The sequence below is a fragment of the Malus domestica genome, chromosome 10 (genome assembly GCF_042453785.1).
Source record: "Malus domestica chromosome 10, GDT2T_hap1".
Lineage (NCBI taxonomy): Eukaryota > Viridiplantae > Streptophyta > Magnoliopsida > Rosales > Rosaceae > Malus > Malus domestica.
Genome location: NC_091670.1, coordinates 19,287,429 through 19,307,371, shown reverse-complemented (window position 1 = coordinate 19,307,371; position 19,943 = coordinate 19,287,429). Strand labels below are relative to the sequence as shown.

Genomic DNA, 19,943 nt, shown 5'->3' with positions numbered 1-19,943 from the left:
AGCTGCATTGTCATAGACATTGTAAATTAACACATCACTTGAGTTGAAAGTATTCCTTCTATTTCTGAATCGCAAGTGAAAGATCTTCTTTTGGCCAATCTGTCTCAAAAACTCATTTGGCAACTGTTGTTGGTCAACCAATCTTTGGTTCAAGACTAAATCTTTGCAAGGCATACTGAACAATTTTTCTCCAAACTTGCCAATTACCAAAGCACTGATTTCATTAGTGCTGTCTTTAAGAATTAAATTAACTTTATACCTACATTTAAAAATTGAATTGCATCAGTTTTTCAAGCTTTATAACTCATTGGTCACAAATAGAATAAAGAACTTGAAACAATAGAGATTACATATTTGAAGCGATTTTTTACTTGTAAAGAAACAACACAGTATTGAAAATCCGAAAAAAAAAAAGAAGAGAAAATAATAAACTTGCATATTAAATATTACCAAGGTGCATCTGGTTGGGGTGTTTCTGACAAATAAGTTGTCCAGTTGCTGAATCTTTATGCATTTGCTTGACACAGTTGGGACAAGCATTATACTACCAATTATAACGTGTGTCAAAATGTTTCATTGATGCCTAACACAAGAACGTATCATTCTGTAAAATGGTTTGTCACACATGTTCGTCAAAAAAGTAAGAACAAACTAAGTTTTTGTTAAATATGTAACAATGTAAATGCTTGCTCTTAAAAAAATGATACCAACACATAAATCATTTTTATACCTTATATATATCAGGATCTAAAAAGACCAGCTCATCTATTGTTACTCTCCTTGCAGTGTGCAGAACTTCAGCCTCATTCATTTGTCTTGAAGAAGGAGGAAGTACTTGTATTGGACCTTTACAGGCTGAGAACCTGTAAGTTTAAAAACAGAGTAAGCAATTTTGAAAAATGAGTTTGTTTGTGGGTATAAATAGGAAGCACAATTTTAGATATCCACTCACAGTTATTTTTATGAGTTAACCTATGGGATGTCCGTGTCAATGAAAAAAAGTGAGGAACCAGTACTATTAAAAATGACCTTGTCTGTAGATCCCAAAAAATAATAAATTACAAAACAAACATCGGTAAATATGAGAGATGAGTAGATATTTTCAATTTGAGATACATATTTAAAAGTGAGATAGAAATTATAATGAATAAGTTTAAGAGCATGGCAAAATAATTTGAACATGCATGGCTAAAAATGAAACACAAATTGCAATGAACACATTTAAATAGCTGCTAATTAACAGATGAGAAATAAAACAAATGCTTTGTCATAAGGGACGTAAATCTAATACACTAAAATCACACAATGATAAAATAGTGGAATGGCGTATAGTAAGTAATGTAAGAACATAATAAAATAAAAATAGAAAAAGTGGGTTTCAGTTAAACGAGTTACCTAGGTAAAGCTTGACTTTTAAACTTACAAACACAATGATAATGGGCAAAGACAATGTGTGGACCGATAAAAAAGAAAAAGTTTCTGCAACATCTCCCCACAACGTAACATACAACTCTTCTTTTCTGTACAAAAAATAAATGAGAAACAAAGATTAAATTTTTTTTTCCCACCCTAACAAATGAAATGTTGTTAATAATTTAGAACTGTAGTGCTGAGATGAAAGAATAACCTGATATTCTCAATGTGTATATCTTATTTCTGCATTATTCTTTGATTTATTTGTTTTGGTTTCATGCGCTGGACCGCAGTTACATGACCAATCCCATCTTACAATTTAAAAAGTTAATACAAAAACTATGTTACACGCATGCCCAGGGACTTGGGATCCGAATGGGTTAGGCCGGATTCGGGTTGGATCTTGTTCTGGCTTTTGGGTTAGTTCCACATGGGTTGGCCCAAGGGTTCCATGGGTATGGGCTGCAAGGTTGGGATTAGGCAACTGGGCTGAGCCTGAGTTCAGTGGGTCACCCAAGTGGGTTTGGGCCGAGGGTTCAATGGGCCGAAGGCCTAGGTTTGCATGACCCAAAGGCCTAGGTTATATTGGGTTTGGGCTTAACAACTAGGATGGGTTCATTTGGGTTGGGCCTAGTAGCTTGGACCAATGATTTAGGCTGGGTAATAACTGGGTTTCCAGGTGTGGGTCGGTTTGACCCGATTTCAACAAGGGAGAAGGCTGGAGCTTCCCGAGCTCCAATCAACTCCGATTCTCAACCATACTCAGCTATTAAACCAAGGAAATGAAGCTACAAGTGAGGGGAAGTGAAACATACCATTTCTAGGCCCAACCATGGTCGGGAAGTGGTCGGGAAATCCAAGTGGAGCCACGATCCATCGCTGGAGGAAATCATTGGGTTCTTTGTGCTTCATAGAGGAAAGGGAAAGAGAGAGAAAGGCCCATCACGGTGGTGGTGGTGGTGCCATCGCGAGGAGTGGGTGGGTGTGTGCGTTGGTCATCAGGGAATGAGAGAAGCGTGAGAGAGAGAAAGAGGTCTGGAAAAGGGAGAGTGGTCCAAGAGAGAGAGAGTGAGGGAGCTTAGGAGAGAAAATGGATAGATGAGGTCGGGGTGCCACGTGGCAGACAAAGAAGAAGGCAAGTCCAAGGACCAAAAAGATAGGTAGGCCCCACCCAGCTCACCATTTAAGGCCCAAAAGTAACAGCCCAAAATATCTGTCACCCGTGAAATTTCCAAAATGCCCTCGTTCCAAAATCCGTAAACAAAACAGGACAGGTTGTTACAATCTACCCCCGTTAAGAAAATTTTGGATTTGAAATAACTTGCTACACTTAAATACTCGAAAGTAGGAAGAAGAAAAATATATATGTAAAGAAGAAATCAAGTCAGAGCGGTTGCATAAAAGGGAACATGCCACCTCGTCGCAATCGGGTTGCAATGATTCCATCTTTTCATACCTCTTGGCTCACACTTTCTTCCCCCATCAGTGTAAAAGTAGAAATATACTTTATAAAGATATAAAGTCGAAAACATATAATAATGTAAGGTTGAAAGTATGTACCTAATATACGATAATGTCAAAATAGATATGTAATAACATAGAGGTCGAAAACTCATGCTAAACTTAAAACTGAAAACGGAAAAGACTTCCACCAAAACATTTGTAACGTAAAAAAAAAACACATATATAACTATAATAAATTCAGCTAAAATACTTGTGCTGAAAATCCAAACCAAAAATGAAAATGGCCTTGTCCAAACATTAGTCATGTCATGTACTTCGAGAATGGGTGTGTCTTGAGTCGAGACCTAATCATAGCTAACTAATAGCTCTTGTTGTCTACTACCGACTTGCCTACTTGCTTAGCGAACCCAACAATTAAGCCATCTATATTACAGTCTGCAACATGTAATGCCGATAACTCATCGTTGTCTCGGTAATCAAATGAGAAGTTTCTGAAGTTGTCAAAACGCTTTTGTGCTCCTCAATGTGAAATGTTTGATTCACGCCTCGATTGTACTGCCACACTACTCCAAATCATACCAATCAGAGCTACCAGAAATGCTTCGACATCCATGCATATTCGAACAACAAGGTCCTGGAGTGAAGTAGTCGGAGGACTCGAAGATGCCAATGCAGGAATGCCTTAATGTCGGGATTGTACGCCTCGATTCTATGTCCTGAAGGGGTGCAAAACAAACATGAGAAGACCAAGTTGATATATAAATAGTACTAACATAATTATTCAACAACGTACTAACCCTTAAAGTTTATGAAAACTAATAAATAATAGGTTTTCCTAAAACCCTAGCATGCCATAAAACTTCATAAATATATGTCATACAAAATGTGCTTAGTAGTGGTATCATCTCCCACCCGAAAGCATATAGAACTCTTCCGAACAAAGCCATATAAATATCTTCCGCCCGTAGGCATTACAACCCTTGGCCGAAGTCAATATAAGTATCTTCCGCCCGTAGGGACTATAACCCCCGGCCAAATCCAATATAAGTATCATCGCCCATAGGTAGAACAATGACCACTAGATAAGCACAAAAATCATTGAACATAATATTTCCAAACATAAGTACATATATCTTAACGGAGCTCAGTAGCTCAAACATCATATCTTAAAACATCTTCTCAGTAAAGCATGATATCTCATAAAAGTGTATATCTAATTTACTCATAAACGTTTCATAAAACGTAACCATTAAATCATGCTTTTATGTATGCATTTCTAATAGTAAAATATGCATTTTAGAAAGGGTCCACTCACAGATACTCCGTTGTCGAAGACTCGTGTGAAATAAGAAGGACAAAAACGCAACTAATAATCGCACCTAAGCACATAAAGGGTCTAATTAATAAAACTCTACCATAACGATTGAATTTCAGAAAACGGACATCATAAATGGATTCATGACGTCGAAAAACATAAGGGGGGCCTCGGGTACCCCCTACGTGCCATTTTGGGTTGCCGAAAAGTTCGTCGGAAAAGTCACCGACGCCACCTTGGGCGGCGGAGCACAGTACCTCTGGTGGAAACACGTGTACTCCATGCGCCGACCAAGACATGCCCTCACGCACACCCACGCACCGACCCACGCGCTTCTAGGGACCTGAGATCCGACTGGGTTAGGTCAGATCTGGGTTGGATCTTGTTTTAGGTTTTGGGTTGGTTCCACATAGGTTGGGTTAAGGGTTCCATGGGTCTGGGCTGCAAGGTTAGGCCTAGGCCTGGGTTCAGTGGGTCACCCAAGTGGGTTTAGGCCGAGGGTTCAATGGGTCGAAGGCTTGGGTTTGCACGGCCTAAATACCTGGGTTATATTGGGTTTGGGCTTAACAACTGGGCTGGGTTCATTTGGGTTGGGCCTGGTAGCTTGGCCCAATGATTTGGGCTGAGTAATAACTAGGTTTTCGAGTGACCTAGTTTCGACAAGGGAGAAGGTCGGAGCTTCTTAAGCTCTGATTGACTCGAATTCTCAACCATACTCAACGATTAAACCAAGGAAATGAAGCTACAAGTGAGGGGAAGTGAAAAATACCATTTCTAGGCCTAATCATGGCCATGAAGTGGTCGAGAAATCCAAGTGGAGTTGTAGTCCATTGCCAGAGGAAATCATTAGGTTCTCTGTGCTTCACAGATGAGAAAGAGAGAGAGGGCCATCATGGTGGTGGTGGTGGTGCCGTCGTGAGGAGTGGGTGGGTGTATGTGTTGGTCCTTGGGGAAGAAAAGAAAAGTGAGAGAGAGAAAGAGGTATGCGAAAGGGAGAGAGGTTTGAGAAAGAGATAGTAAGAGAGCTCGGGGAGAATGAGAGAAAGGGGAAAAATGAGGTCGGGGTGCCAAGTGGCAGACAAAGAAGAAGGGAGGGTCGGGGACAAAAAAGAAAGGTGGGCCCCACCTCGATCACCATTTAAGGCCCAAAAGTAACAACCCAAAATATCTTTCACCCGTGAAATTTCCAAAATGACCTCGTTCCAAAATCCGTAAATAAAAATCAGGACGGGTTGTTACACCCCTCCTAGGCTAATTTCGACGTCCTGATTCCAAATCCGCTATCAGTTTTCCCAAATTATGATGTTTCAATAAAGTTTTACTAAATGACCCCTATATGTGGTTAGGTGTATCGGCGAGAAGTGGCACTATCCTCACTAGTTCGAGCGGCTCTCGGGCAATGGAGTACCAGTGAGTGGACCCCTTCTAAACTTGCATGTTTTTATAAAAGATTAGGTTGCATGCATTTCATATTTCATGCATCGAATATGTTTTATATTATGTTTTTCGGATTTCTATATTTGTGGTTTACGAGATATTTATGACTTATCAAAATTATATTTTACTAAAGGTTATGAAATATTGGATTTTCACTTATTAAATTATATGAATTTACGATGGTGATTTAATTGGTTTACGAATATGACTTATTATGGTTTACGAAATGAGATTTGAGGTTTTGAGAAATGTTTTCAGAGCTTATCTAGTGGGTTATCATACGACACATACACACACCACGAGTATAACGTCTATGGCCATAGGACACAATGGAGGAGTAGTGAGATATTTATGATATACCCCCAACTTCACTGCCGAAAGCAGTGTCAGACAGCTTCACTAACCACCGCTAGTGTTGGTGTGTATGTATGCTATTTTTTTCAATTTCACCTTCGAGTGATGGACATGTTATTTAGCTTCACCTTTGGGTGATGGACAAGTTATACAGCTTCACCATCGGGTGATGGATAGGTTATTCAGCTTCACATTTAGGTGATGAACAGGCTATACAGCTTCACCCTCGGGTGATGGATAGGTTATACAACTTCACCTTCCAATGATGGACAAGTACTGCCACCGAGCGACTTTACATATGTTTTACGGATTTGCCTACGGGCGGCAATACATCCATCACTGAGCACTATTTACACATGCATGTTTTTAAGAATGCTTTGCATGGCATGTAGAGTTTTTAGGAAAAGTATTATGTAGTATTATATATGTTTTCAAAATAGGGGGTTAGTATGTTAATAACTAAAATGGTTTTCTTATTATTAGAATTATTATAACCTCTGGTCCACTCACATTTTCTGTTTTTGCACTCCCTCAGGAGTTATAATCGAGACACACGATCCCGGCGTTAGGATTCTACGACATAGGTATTCTCGAGTCTTCTTAGTATAGGTATCATTTCCTTGTTTGTATATTTTCTTAGTAATTCTTCCATTTTATTCCTACTAGTTGTATGCTCTGAACACGTTCCTGCAATGACATATTTCATTCTAATTGCATATTCTTTATTTGTATGCATGTTTTAAATGGCTTCGTCACCCTCGTGTGTCAGCCAACACGTGCCTATCCTGGTATTTAGGGATATCGGGATCAGAGCGTGTCAACGTGTGTGTAAAGCTTCTCACTTTAGATTCAATTGGGATTTCATAAAAAAAAGTTATTATCGATCATATCTTATAGTGCTGAATGAAGACTTACAACACACAAAAATAAAAAATCTACCACTGAAAAACCCCCAAAGGGAGAACGCAAAAACACTCACCTTTAACACATGCAACTTCCAAACCTGCACACAAAAGCACCACACAACTGAAGATCAATTCCCAATGAAACCAAGAACAAAACCATAGAAAAAATCCACATGGAACAAAATCGAAATCCCATACCCAAAAATATAAATTGAATTTTTATTATTTGAATGTTTGTAATCTACATGACAATATTTAATTAGATTTGTGGAACTTAGTAATATGTCAAATCAACACTTAACAGACTTTTTGATAAAATTGTGACGAAAATACCATATTGATTTACGACACCAATTTTCAGGAACAATATTGATCGATATTCAATTTCACTAACATCTTAATAGCGTGGATCAATTTCAAGAATCATTTGTGAGGAAAACTAATATCTAAACTACCTATTAATAGAATTTTGTTTAACAACCAAAACTCTATAAAATTACTATTCTAACCCTTTTATCGAAACTAAACAAAAATAAAAATATATGGACAATTTAGTAATTACATGCAACATAAATTTTGTTGTCTTTTACACATATCTCACAGCCAATTAAACATAACACACCCTGTTTAAAAATTACAAATTAAATAAAAATTTGAGAAGAGTTACCAGATCTTAATGCACTACTCAAGCAAATACAACATGAGTGGCGCCAAGAACAGTACTCTCTCTCTCTCTCCCTCTCTCTCTCTCTCTGCAATCTGTTTGGTTTCTGAGAAAAAAAACTAATCTAACCTACACTTTCTCGGCAACCAAACAAACATGACACAGTTAATTTCTCAGATCCTCACACTAATTTTACTGTCTCTCTCTCTCTACAGATGCCACTTCGCCTTCCTTCCTCTCTGACAAATCGGCGAAGGTTTTCGTAGCCGGCCACCGCGGCCTCGTCGGCTCCGCCATCGTCCGCAAGCTCCATGCCCTAGGCTTCACCAGCCTCGTCCTCCGCACCCACGCCGAGCTCGACCTCACTCGCCAGGCCGACGTCGAGTCCTTTTTCGCCGCCGAGAAACCCCAATTCTTGATCCTCGCCGCCGCTAAAGTCGGTGGCATTCACGCCAACAACACGTACCCGGCGGATTTCATCGCCGTCAATCTCCAGATCCAGACCAATGTCATAGACGCCGCCTACCGATTTGGAGTCAAGAAGCTCTTGTTCCTTGGCTCCTCCTGCATTTACCCCAAATTCGCTCCTCAACCCATCCCGGAGAACGCATTGCTGACGGGACCACTGGAGCCTACCAACGAGTGGTACGCCATCGCCAAGATCGCCGGGATCAAGATGTGCCAGGCGTATCGGATTCAGTACAGTTGGGATGCAATTTCTGGGATGCCCACCAATTTGTATGGGCCGCATGACAACTTTCACCCTGAAAATTCGCACGTGTTGCCGGCATTGATGAGGCGGTTTCACGAGGCAAAGGTGAAAGGGGCGGAGGAGGTGGTGGTGTGGGGGACTGGAAGCCCCCTGAGAGAGTTTTTGCACGTGGACGATTTGGCAGATGGAGTGGTGTTCATGATGGACAGTTATAGTGGGTTGGAGCATGTCAATGTGGGGAGTGGCAAGGAAGTGACAATTAAGGAGTTGGCTGAGCTTGTCAAGGAGGTTGTTGGGTTCGAGGGCCGACTTGTTTGGGACTCTACCAAGCCCGATGGAACTCCGAGGAAGCTCATGGATAGCTCAAAGCTTGCAGGGTTGGGGTGGACACCGAAGATCTCGCTGAAAGACGGGCTTGTTGATACTTATAGCTGGTACTTGGAGAATGTCAAGCAATAATGCAGGTGATTGCATTGCATTGGATTTCAAATTTTTTTTCCCTTGATCATATGATATTAACTCTTAAAATCTTATCATCCATAAATTGTTATTGTTGTTGCATGTAACATGAGGAGCCTACATTCGATGTTGATTCTGTATCAATTACGTCGAATAAGTTATCTGTGAATTTCTTGTTTGTGATACATGTTAAAACAGAATACTATGGAATCAAGTGAGCTATTTGTATTACAGATTAAGCAATTTTTAGATTATTGAATATATATGTCCAAGAAATCTTCGGGTTAGTAAGATTCCGAGAGTAGCAGTAGATTTCATTATCTTCTTAGTTAAGCAGTTTGATCTTCTTCTTCGCATCGATTTGGTTCTCTACCATCCCTCTTTCATTGTCTTCCGCAACTTCCTATCTTTTCCCCTTGGTTTGCGATGATTTAGTTCCCGATTGGAGAGATTTTGAGTAGCTGTGAAAACGTACTCTTGGAAAATTGAAGAAATGACCTTAAGGTGTTTACTTCTTTAACCAAAATGCCCTTCAAAATTTGGTCAAGTTATTTGTGTAATGGTAGAAAGTTCATGTGTCGAGCACCAAACAATGTGTTCAATCAACACCTACAGCCGAAACTACCCTCGATTGTAAGTTTAAGACAAGAAAAGACGTGGACAGCCATCGACGTTTAGCCTCCAAATCAGGATTTCCTGATTTGTAACCTTCACTTTGAGCCTTCAAATATATTCAATAACCATTTGGATATTTCATCTGTCTCAATCCCATTACACAAAAAACTGGAGAACAATGGTAGCATAGCATGCATATACGGTGAAAATTTCTTATAACACATTTCTCCGCTGTGTGAGAAACGTTTCATTACCTCTGTTGTGTGCAAGAATTCTTCTGCACATAAGGTGCACTGCATGAATCTTAACTTGTATTAATCTAGAGAAAACTTCTAGTAACTAGGCCTTATTACGTACAGCAGTAGTGTTAAATTAATCTAGCCATCCTTAAGGGGAAAATATGCTATCACCGCAGGCACATTTCCAAACCTGTGGATAGTACTCGTTCTCTTCCAATGACATTGCTCGGACAGATACTTGAACTGGCATGCAAGGCTCGCACTCGTCACATTTTGAACGACAAGTAGCCGGAAATGACCCTCTCCTTAACTTGTTAACAGTCCCTTTCCCTTTAGATGGTTCATGATCATTTGCCGTTGGATTTCCTACAGCCTAACGCAAAATTCAGAAAACTAAAACGATAAACAGAAAAGTAAGAGTGAATCATTTGATTAGAGAAGAGTGTCGGATGAAGTACTCACTGGCGAAGGTGATGGAGACAGTGATGGAGAGCTGGTGAAGTGCCCGGAGTGAACCAAGCGAGAAGAAATGAGCATGGTGAGCAAGAGGGCAAACAGAAGGTTTCTAGGATTTGCTGCTGCTTGCATTTTTCGTTCTGTTTGAAAGTTTTGAGACTCCGAAACAAGATAGCAAATTGAGCAATGCTCTATTTGGTTTTTTATAAAGGCCCGTTTTTTTTTTTTTTCGCTTTTCAATTAAATTGAAAATTTTGAACTGGTCTATTAAATGAAGGTGCAGGTGAGAGTATGTGAGGCTGCAGTGGTTGAAAATTAGTGTAAGATTCTGAAGTAGTCAAGATGCTCCTCACGTGTTAGTTTAGGGAGAATGATCAGCTTCCAGCTGATCCTTTTGGGTTCAGTTGTGAGTTGCAAGGGTGGTACGCGTGTATATGAAACCATCCAGATGTTATAAAAAAATAAAGGCTTTTTTGTTCGGAAAATGATTTATGTACGTTGTTTCTTTCTGCTACACACCTTTGTTTTTTTTTTCGTATATTGATTCTCTTTTGCTTTACTTAATGAAAAGGTTAAAATAAACGTGGCTGTGTGAGAAGAGAAATGCGGTGTGAAATCATTTCACTTTCGTTTATATCCCCTTGTGCTTTGATGAAAATCTCATTTTCTACATCAACTAAGTTAATGATTTTTCTAACCAAATGACGGAATGAAGTAACATGAAACATGAAATGAAGGCGCATAGGGTAAAGTGAGATTATCGTCATAGAGTTGTTAGCGTATAAACAAATAAGTCAAAATAATAATGGAGAAACACACACCAATAGAATGGGTTACAATCTTTTAGAATGTAATCCTACGACAGCAATATTAATTGTACTTTATTTATGGCTTGCTCTAAGTTCAGCATCCCTCTAGTTCTGTTTTCTTTTTCTTTTTCTTTTTTTTTTTGAACAAACGATGTATTTATACTAAGGGAGAGAGAGTGGACTTAACCTCACAATGAGCTAGCAGTAGTGCAGTTCAAATTTGCTTTTGACGAGAATCGAACCTAAGACCTCTCACTTATAAATGAAAATAAATATCACTAGACTGTAGTATTAAGAGGCAAAAATTCGGGATGATAAAAAACGAAAAAAATGCACCAGCCGGGAATTTCTCAATAAACATTTGGATAAATGAAAGGGTTTATATTTTATGACATACAAATTAAACAAAAAGAAAAGGGAGAAAAAACAGTTTTAGGTGTATCAAGTGAAGATCTCAAGCTGATACGATAAAAATTACAACAGAAATTTTGCTATTGCAACCCCAAAAAGAACTGAATGAGTTACAAAATTATCAAGATTATAGCAACACTAATTATGGTCTGGAGACCGTTGGCTACTTTGACCGGCATTAACGGACTTTCAGGCATTAACACCACCGGAAGCAATAAGCGATCTATCTGACCTGAAGATCTTCTATATCAGTTAGAGTGTTCTCAGTTGACCTCTTGTTGGGTAAGTTCACTACCAACTGACCACATGCTCCACTTATATCCTGACCCATTTCCTTACGTACTGTCGTTCGGATACCATAAGTGCCTCGTAGAATTTTCTGGAATCTTGTTACTTTGTTTTCGTTACTGGTTGTGAATTTACTCAGAATACCGATTGGATTAAAAGGTATTAAATTAATTACCTATACGACAGGAAACAACAAATGCAAAGGTTACTTTGGATATATATATGATACGCAGAGGCACACAAAAGGGACTGAAGTTCCTCATATGCTGCAAGTTCATAGATAAGAACTCACCACTTGAAATGTCTCTAGCAATTTTCCGAGTTGGTGTGCATGGTGCTCTTCATCATTCACTCCATCAAGCATTATGTACTCAATGAAGATTTTCTGCTGACTGAAGAATCAGTTTAAAAAACAATAGTGAGATTTTTGGGGAGTGTAAAACGACAGTAAAAGTTTCATTCGCACAGAAATGAAAGCTAACAGAATTTACTAAAACGCAACAGGTGTAATGAAACTTTACGTGTTCTTTTGATATTCTTGCAGTGCATCCATAAGCTTTACTAAAGGAAAAGCCCGAGCTGCAGGCATTATCTGACAACGGATTTCTTGGACTGGTGCATGCAGTGAAACTGCTAAATTCAGACCTGGAAGATCACTATGAAGCTTTTTGATAGCATGAATAATACCAACCTACAGAAGATTTGATGCACAACTAATGGATGAGTAAGCCCAATGTTTCTAGCACTTGCAAACTACATCATTACTAATGCAACTATGATTCACCCCCATTCAACAAAAGAAGTAAAAGGGTACTACGTGCTACCCAATTTACTAAGATCCACCAAATCTAAAAATAAAGACTACAAAAATTTGATTATGGAATCATATAGAACAGTATGAGAAAGTTATTAAGATCCATCATATCTTAATGCCGAAAGCAATAGTATTTTGGCAGAGAAAAAGATCTTAGACATAATGGTTGTTTCCAATGCCTACCGTCGATACAGTAATTTTCTTAGGTGACAAGTGAAATGGTGATCCAGTCATGACATGAACCGCTTCCACCAAGGAACCATAATTATTCAAAGGTTCCCCCATTCCCTGACAAGAATACACAACATCAAATGTCAAAAGTTCAATGGTTCCTCCATTCCTCCATATCCATGTCACTTAATAAAACCCCTAAGACAGTAAGGAAAAGCAATTACCATGAACACAACATTGCGTATAGGCGCAATGCGAGAAGCATGAACCAACTGCTCCACAATCTCCCCCGAGGTCAGATTGCTCTTAAACCCCATACTCCCAGTAGCACAGAAAGTACAACCCATTTTGCAACCAACCTACAAACATCAACATAAACATTCAATTCCCGCAATTTCAACACGAAAACAAAAAATTTCAAAACTTGATACCTGAGATGATACACACAAGGTGGACCTAGGACCACCAGGGCGGGGCTTCCCATCATACCTCCCCAAGCGGCTGTCGTATCGCATAATCACAGCTTCCACAAGAGCCCCATTCTAACAAAAAAATAAAATAACACGAGAGTTTTTTCACAGAGGCATTTTATCGAACAGTTTGTGTGCAACATAAGAAATGGGGCAAACCTGCAGTTTTATGAGGAGCTTGGTGGTGAGTTGGTCTGAGGAGTCCATGACCTTGTGGACAGAGGAGGTTAGGGTTTTGAATTTGGAGGTTAGGAGAGGATACGCTGCCGAGGGCAGAGATGGAATTTGGTCGAATTGGGCATCAGGGTTTTGGATCACCTGCTTCCATAAGTTGGGGATGAAGCTGGGCTTGACCCCGGACTTTTCCAGTTCCGAATTCAGCTCTCCGGCGTCGAAGATTGATCGAAACGCCGTCGTATTTTGCGCACCTTGCATAGTTTTGAATGTTGGTTTGGGTGTTGCAGCAATGGAGTCGGCGTGTGGCTTATGGCTCTGCTGTGAAGTCATGCGTCGGGGAAGGAACCCATGGAAGAGCGTTTGAAAAACGGCACTTGCTTGTATTCAAATACTAATTTAGAGACGGTACATTCACAAAAAACCCTTCACAACAATATTATAGTTTTTTTTTTTTTTTTTTCAACTACTATATTATTTGTACCAAGGGAAGAGAAGGGATAACTTTAGCCTTCCAATTAGTTAACAATAATATGGTTTAAATTCGTATTTGACGAGAATCGAACCTAAGGCCTTTTCAATTACAAGTGAAAAGAAAAACCACCTACATGGTACTACTAAGTGGCACAACACTATTATAGTTAAAAACCTAGTTTGATTCAAACTTTATAAAAATATACTTATACACTAATATTGCACAGACCGAGTAACTATGAGTTAACTACGTCATATTTGTGAATGCAAGTGTGCCAACTCACAACATAGTTGGGTCGGGCGAGTATAATAGATTTGGGGGTGTGTCGAATGCACTGCTAACTTCTGCACTTAAGTGACTACGACTGAGGGGAACACCTCTCGGCCTAGGGTTCTAGAACCTGAAGATAAGGTTGCCTAGTTCACCACTTAGTACAAAATCTCCTCACCAAGTTTGGCTGCCTTATTTATATTAGTGAGAATATAAGTGTGTCGAATCGATATCAGGTTTTAGGGACAAAGATACTCAAAGGACATAAGCATTTAATGGTGAACATGGTTTGACCATCTGAATGTCGAACTGCAAAATGCACCCAAGAGTAACAAATCATAAGACACTTCACGTTGCTGGGAAGCTAATAAAGTGACCTCTTTCAAGATGAAATCAAAGATTCTTCGCTAGCTGAGACTTGGATAGATAACCAACTAAACTAGAAGTAGTGTTGTTCCACCAAGGTGAAGGTACTTTCAAAGCAATTAGTTCTACGTTCCAGGTGATGTTCCAACGAACTAAACATGTTGTCGGTTGTCAACCTAGTGATATTTCAACTAAATGAATATGTGCCGACAGAGGAGTTAGGATAATTAGTATTTTCCTTTGGGTTGTGAGAAGGTTTCGCGTAGAGCGAAGTTTTTATGTAGAGTTTGTTTGTTAAGTTGAAGAGGCCCCTTTAGGATAAACAAGTCTACTGAATAGGTCTTGAATATTCTTTATTTTTCCCTTCCTTAGCCGAAGCTCATCTTCATCTAGTCTCGGCTTCTTTGGTTTAACTGGGTTCTAAATTAGGATTCGAGTTTAATCAAGGTTGTATCTTGATCCTTAGCAATTTCAACTTGCCTAGAACTCAACCGAGTCATATCTGATCTTAATCGCCACACAGTCCTATTTTCATAAAGACTCGATCCAATCAACCATTTCTTGGGCTAAAAGCTCTGTGGCATGAGGGATTTTTACTGGGCTAAGAATTGTAGCTTTTCAGTTCATGTTAGCCCATTTTCGGTCCAAAGTGTTATTTTGGGCCCAAACACATACACGTTTAATAACTAAAGATCACAATTATTCATTTATGAAATATAATATGTCTCAATAATCCAAGTACATTAATAAAATCCAAATTTAAAAAAAAAATCAACATTCTATAACAAAACAAATCATTCTCATATATTAAAACTAAAATAAAATCGCTCAAATTATTTTGAAGCACCATCTCGTGCAATTATTGTCTATACACTAGGCCACTAGGCCTAGCAATTCTTAACACGATCCGATAACCCGACACGACACGACACGAAATTAACAGGTGTTCAGGTCGACACAATAATGAATCGGGTGTTATCGGGTAACTCAATAAGTACCTGTTAAGATAACGGGTTGGTTCGGGTATACACGTAGGTAACACGATAAGCAAAATATTAATTTAATAATTTTATAACCCTAAAAAATACTATAATAATTATATATATTAATTTAACAATTTTATACGCCTAAAAAGTTTAAAACTATAACAATTATATATATATTAAATTAACTATAATAATTATATATACTATAATAATTATATGTATATATATATATATATATATATATATATTAAGTTTTAAATTAAATTTTATACACCTAAAAACTATAATAATTATACGTACAAAATAAATAGATTTAAATCTACATAATATATATATATACACATACCATTGAACTTGATGGGATACACAAAACTAATTTCAACGATCCAACCGTTAAACTTGTTTGTATATGTTTCGAGATCACATCAGCAAAAAATCACAAAAAAACAAACATTCAGATATCAAGTTACGGGATAAAACAAAAAATCACGATTTAACGGTTATTTTAACTCTGATTTTGATGATTTTTTACAACTACACTCGTTGACCCTATATGAATACAATGAATGAATTCGATTTTCAATTTAAAATATTTACACTAGCGGATACCACAAAATCTTATGTTATACTAAATGAAAGTATAAATAAACTCTAAGTGTTAGTGAATCTATCGTTTTGATGAGATACGAATTCTATGAAACTAATTTCAACGATCCAACCGTCAAACTTGTTTATATATGCTTCGAGATTGCATACGCCAAAAATCACAAAAAAAAAATTATTCAGGGATCAAGTAATGAGACAAAACTTTTTGGCGGTTATAAAACAAAAAAATCACGATTTAACGGTTATTTTAACTCCGATTTTGATGATTTTTTACAACTACAATCCTTGACCCTATACGAATACAATGAATGAATTTGATCGTCAATTTAAAATATTTACACAAGTGGATACCACAAAATCTTATGTTATACTTAATGAAAGTATAAATAAACTCTAAGTGTTAGTGAATCTATAGTTTTGATAGGATACGAATTCTATGAAACTAATTTTAACAATCCAACCGTCAAACTTGTTTGTATATGCTTCGAGATCGCATATGCCAAAAATCACAAAAAAAAAACATTCAGAGATCAAGTAATGAGACAAAACTTTTTGACGGTTATAAAACAAAAAATCACGATTTAACGGTTATTTTAACTCCGATTTTGATGATTTTTTACAACTACACTCCTTGACCCTATACGAATACAATGAATGAATTTGATCATCAATTTAAAATATTTACACAAGTGGATACCACAAAATCTTATGTTATACTTAATGAAGGTTAAAATAAACTAAGTGTTAGTGAATCTATAGTTTTGATGAGATACGAATTCTATGAAACTAATTTTAACGATCCAACTGTCAAACTTGTTTGTATATGCTTCGAGATCGCATACGCCAAAAATCACAAAAAAAAACATTTATAGATCAAGTAATGAGACAAAACTTTTCGACGGTTATAAAACAAAAAATCACGATTTAACGGTTATTTTAACTCCGATTTTGATGATTTTTTACAACTACACTCCTTGACCCTATACGAATACAATGAATGAATTTGATCATCAATTTAAAATATTTACACAAGTGGATACCACAAAATCTTATGTTATACTTAATGAAGGTTTAAATAAACTAAGTGTTAGTGAATCTATAGTTTTGATGAGATACAAATTCTATGAAACTAATTTTAACGATCCAACTGTCAAACTTGTTTGTATATGCTTCGAGATCGCATACGCCAAAAATCACAAAAAAAAAAACATTTATAGATCAAGTAATGAGACAAAACTTTTCGACGGTTATAAAACAAAAATTCACGATTTAACGGTTATTTTAACTCCGATTTTGATGATGTTTTACAACTACACTCCTTGACTCTATACGAATACAATGAATATATTTGATCGTCAATTTAAAATATTTACACAAGTGGATACCACAAAATCTTATGTTATACTTAATGAAAGTATAAATAAACTCTAAGTGTTAGTGAATCTATAGTTTTGATGGGATACGAATTCAATGAAACTAATTTTAACAATCCAACCATCAAACTTGTTTGTATATGCTTCGAGATCGCATAAGCCAAAAATCACAAAAAAACAAATATTCAGAGATCAAGTAACAAGACAAAACTTTTCGACGGTTATAAAACAAAAAATCACGATTTAACGGTTATTTTAACTCCGATTTTGATGATTTTTTACAACTACACTCCTTGACCTTATATGAATACAATGAATGAATTTGATCGTCAATTTAAAATATTTACACAAGTGGATACCACAAAATCTTATGTTATACTTAATGAAGGTTTAAATAAACTAAGTGTTAGTGAATCTATAGTTTTGATGGGATACGAATTCTATGAAACTAATTTTAACGATCCAACCGTCAAACGTGTTTGTATATGCTTCGAGATCGCATACACCAAAAATCACAAAAAACAAACATTCAGAGATTAAGTAATGAGACAAAACTTTTCGACGGTTATAAAACAAAAAATCATAATTTAACAGTTATTTTAACTCCGATTTTGATGATTTTTTACAACTACACTCCTTGACCCTATATGAATACAATGAATGAATTTGATCGTCAATTTAAAATATTTACACAAGTGGATACCACAAAATCTTATGTTATACTTAATGAAAGTATATATAAACTCCAAGTGTTAGTGAATCTATAGCTTTAATGGGATATGAATTCTATGAAACTAATTTTAATGATCCAACTGTCAAACTTGTTTGTATATGCTTCGAGATCGCATACGGAAAAAATCACAAAAAACAAACATTTATAGATCAAGTAATGAGACAAAACTTTTCGACGGTTATAAAACAAAAAATCACGATTTAACGGTTATTTTAACTCCGATTTTGATGATGTTTTACAACTACACTCCTTGACTCTATACGAATACAATGAATGAATTTGATCGTCAATTTAAAATATTTACACAAGTGGATACCACAAAATCTTATGTTATACTTAATGAAAGTATAAATAAACTCTAAGTGTTAGTGAATCTATAGTTTTGATGGGATACGAATTCTATGAAACTAATTTTAACGATCCAACCGTCAAACTTGTTTGTATATGCTTCGAGATTGCATACGCAAAAAATCACAAAAAACAAACATTCAGAGATCAAGGAACAAAACAAAACTTTTCGACGGTTATAAAACAAAAAATCATGATTTAACCGTTATTTTAACTCCGATTTTGATGATTTTTTACAACTACACTCCTTGACCCTATACGAATACAATGAATGAATTTGATCGTCAATTTAAAATATTTACACAATTGGATACCACAAAATCTTATGTTATACTTAATGAAAGTATAAATAAACTCTAACTGTTAGTGAATCTATTGTTTTGATGGGATACGAATTCTATGAAACTAATTTTAGCGATCCAACCGTCAAACTTGTTTGTATATGCTTCGAGATCGCATAAGCCAAAAATCACAAAAAACAAACATTAAGAGATCAAGTAATGAGACAAAACTTTTTGACGGTTATAAAACAAAAAATCATGATTTAACGGTTATTTTAATTCCGATTTTGATGATTTTTTACAACTACACTCCTTGACCCTATACGAATACAATGAATGAATTTGATCGTCAATTTAAATTATTTACACAAGTGGATACCACAAAATCTTATGTTATACTTAATGAAAGTATAAATAAACTCTAAGTGTTAGTGAATCTATCGTTTTGATGGGATACGAATTCAATGAAACTAATTTTAACGATCCAACCGTCAAACTTGTTTGTATATGCTTTGAGATCGCATACGCCAAAAATCACAACAAACAAACATTCAGAGATCAAGTAATGAGACAAAGCTTTTCGACGGTTATAAAACAAAAAATCACGATTTAACGGTTATTTTAACTCTGATTTTGATGATTTTTTACAATTACACTCCTTGACCCTATACGAATACAAATTTAAAATATTTACACAAGTGGATATCACAAAATCTTATGTTATACTTAATGAAAGTATATATAAACTCCAAGTGTTAGTGAATCTATAGCTTTAATGGGATATGAATTCTATGAAACTAATTTTAATGATCCAACTGTCAAACTTGTTTGTATATGCTTCGAGATCGCATACGGAAAAAATCACAAAAAACAAACATTTATAGATCAAGTAATGAGACAAAACTTTTCGACGGTTATAAAACAAAAAATCACGATTTAACGGTTATTTTAACTCCGATTTTGATGATGTTTTACAACTACACTCCTTGACTCTATACGAATACAATGAATGAATTTGATCGTCAATTTAAAATATTTACACAAGTGGATACCACAAAATCTTATGTTATACTTAATGAAAGTATAAATAAACTCTAAGTGTTAGTGAATCTATAGTTTTGATGGGATACGAATTCTATGAACCTAATTTTAACGATCCAACCGTCAAACTTGTTTGTATATGCTTCGAGATCGCATACGCAAAAAATCACAAAAAAAAAACATTCAGAGATCAAGTAACAAAACAAAACTTTTCGACGGTTATAAAACAAAAAATCATGATTTAACGGTTATTTTAACTCCGATTTTGATGATTTTTTACAACTACACTCCTTG

General features: G+C 36.5%; 2 protein-coding genes and 1 long non-coding RNA gene across 3 annotated transcripts; 1 reads left to right on the top strand and 2 right to left on the bottom strand.

Annotated features, from left to right (window-relative positions):
- The first annotated feature begins 7,503 nt into the window (after positions 1–7,503).
- LOC103430014 (GDP-L-fucose synthase 1-like) lies at positions 7,504–8,954 on the top strand. The gene is made up of 2 exons (XM_008368149.4): positions 7,504–7,607; positions 7,768–8,954. Exons 1-2 carry the CDS (start codon positions 7,565–7,567, stop codon positions 8,721–8,723), a joined length of 999 nt encoding a protein of 332 aa, XP_008366371.2. The 5' UTR covers positions 7,504–7,564; the 3' UTR covers positions 8,724–8,954.
- A 499-nt stretch (positions 8,955–9,453) lies between these two features.
- On the bottom strand, positions 9,454–10,206 carry LOC108173096 (uncharacterized). Its single transcript, XR_011571887.1, has 2 exons — positions 10,040–10,206; positions 9,454–9,950 (listed from the first exon to the last, which is right to left on the bottom strand). It is a non-coding gene; the product is annotated as an uncharacterized lncRNA (long non-coding RNA).
- Positions 10,207–11,188: 982 nt separating this feature from the next.
- Positions 11,189–13,643, bottom strand: LOC103430006 (uncharacterized). Its single transcript, XM_008368141.4, has 7 exons — positions 13,156–13,643; positions 12,958–13,068; positions 12,751–12,885; positions 12,539–12,643; positions 12,063–12,232; positions 11,834–11,933; positions 11,189–11,716 (listed from the first exon to the last, which is right to left on the bottom strand). The coding sequence occupies exons 1-7, from the start codon at positions 13,501–13,503 to the stop codon at positions 11,477–11,479; spliced, it is 1,209 nt and encodes a 402-aa protein (XP_008366363.1). The 5' UTR covers positions 13,504–13,643; the 3' UTR covers positions 11,189–11,476.
- Between the last annotated feature and the right edge of the window lie 6,300 nt (positions 13,644–19,943).

What these genes read in the sequence shown, in the direction of transcription:
- LOC103430014 (XM_008368149.4), top strand. Translation starts at nt 7,565, where the DNA reads ATGCACTACTCAAGCAAATACAACATGAGTGGCGCCAAGAACA. An exon ending in CATGAGTGGCGCCAAGAACA is followed by an intron (nt 7,608 to 7,767) that starts GTACTCTCTCTC and finishes CTCTCTCTACAG; the next exon opens with ATGCCACTTCGCCTTCCTTC.
- LOC103430006 (XM_008368141.4), bottom strand. Translation starts at nt 13,503, where the DNA reads ATGACTTCACAGCAGAGCCATAAGCCACACGCCGACTCCATTGCTGCA. An exon ending in CCTTGTGTGTATCATCTCAG is followed by an intron (nt 12,886 to 12,957) that starts GTATCAAGTTTT and finishes TGATGTTTGTAG; the next exon opens with GTTGGTTGCAAAATGGGTTG. An exon ending in TGCTAGAGACATTTCAAGTG is followed by an intron (nt 11,717 to 11,833) that starts GTGAGTTCTTAT and finishes CCTGTCGTATAG; the next exon opens with GTAATTAATTTAATACCTTT.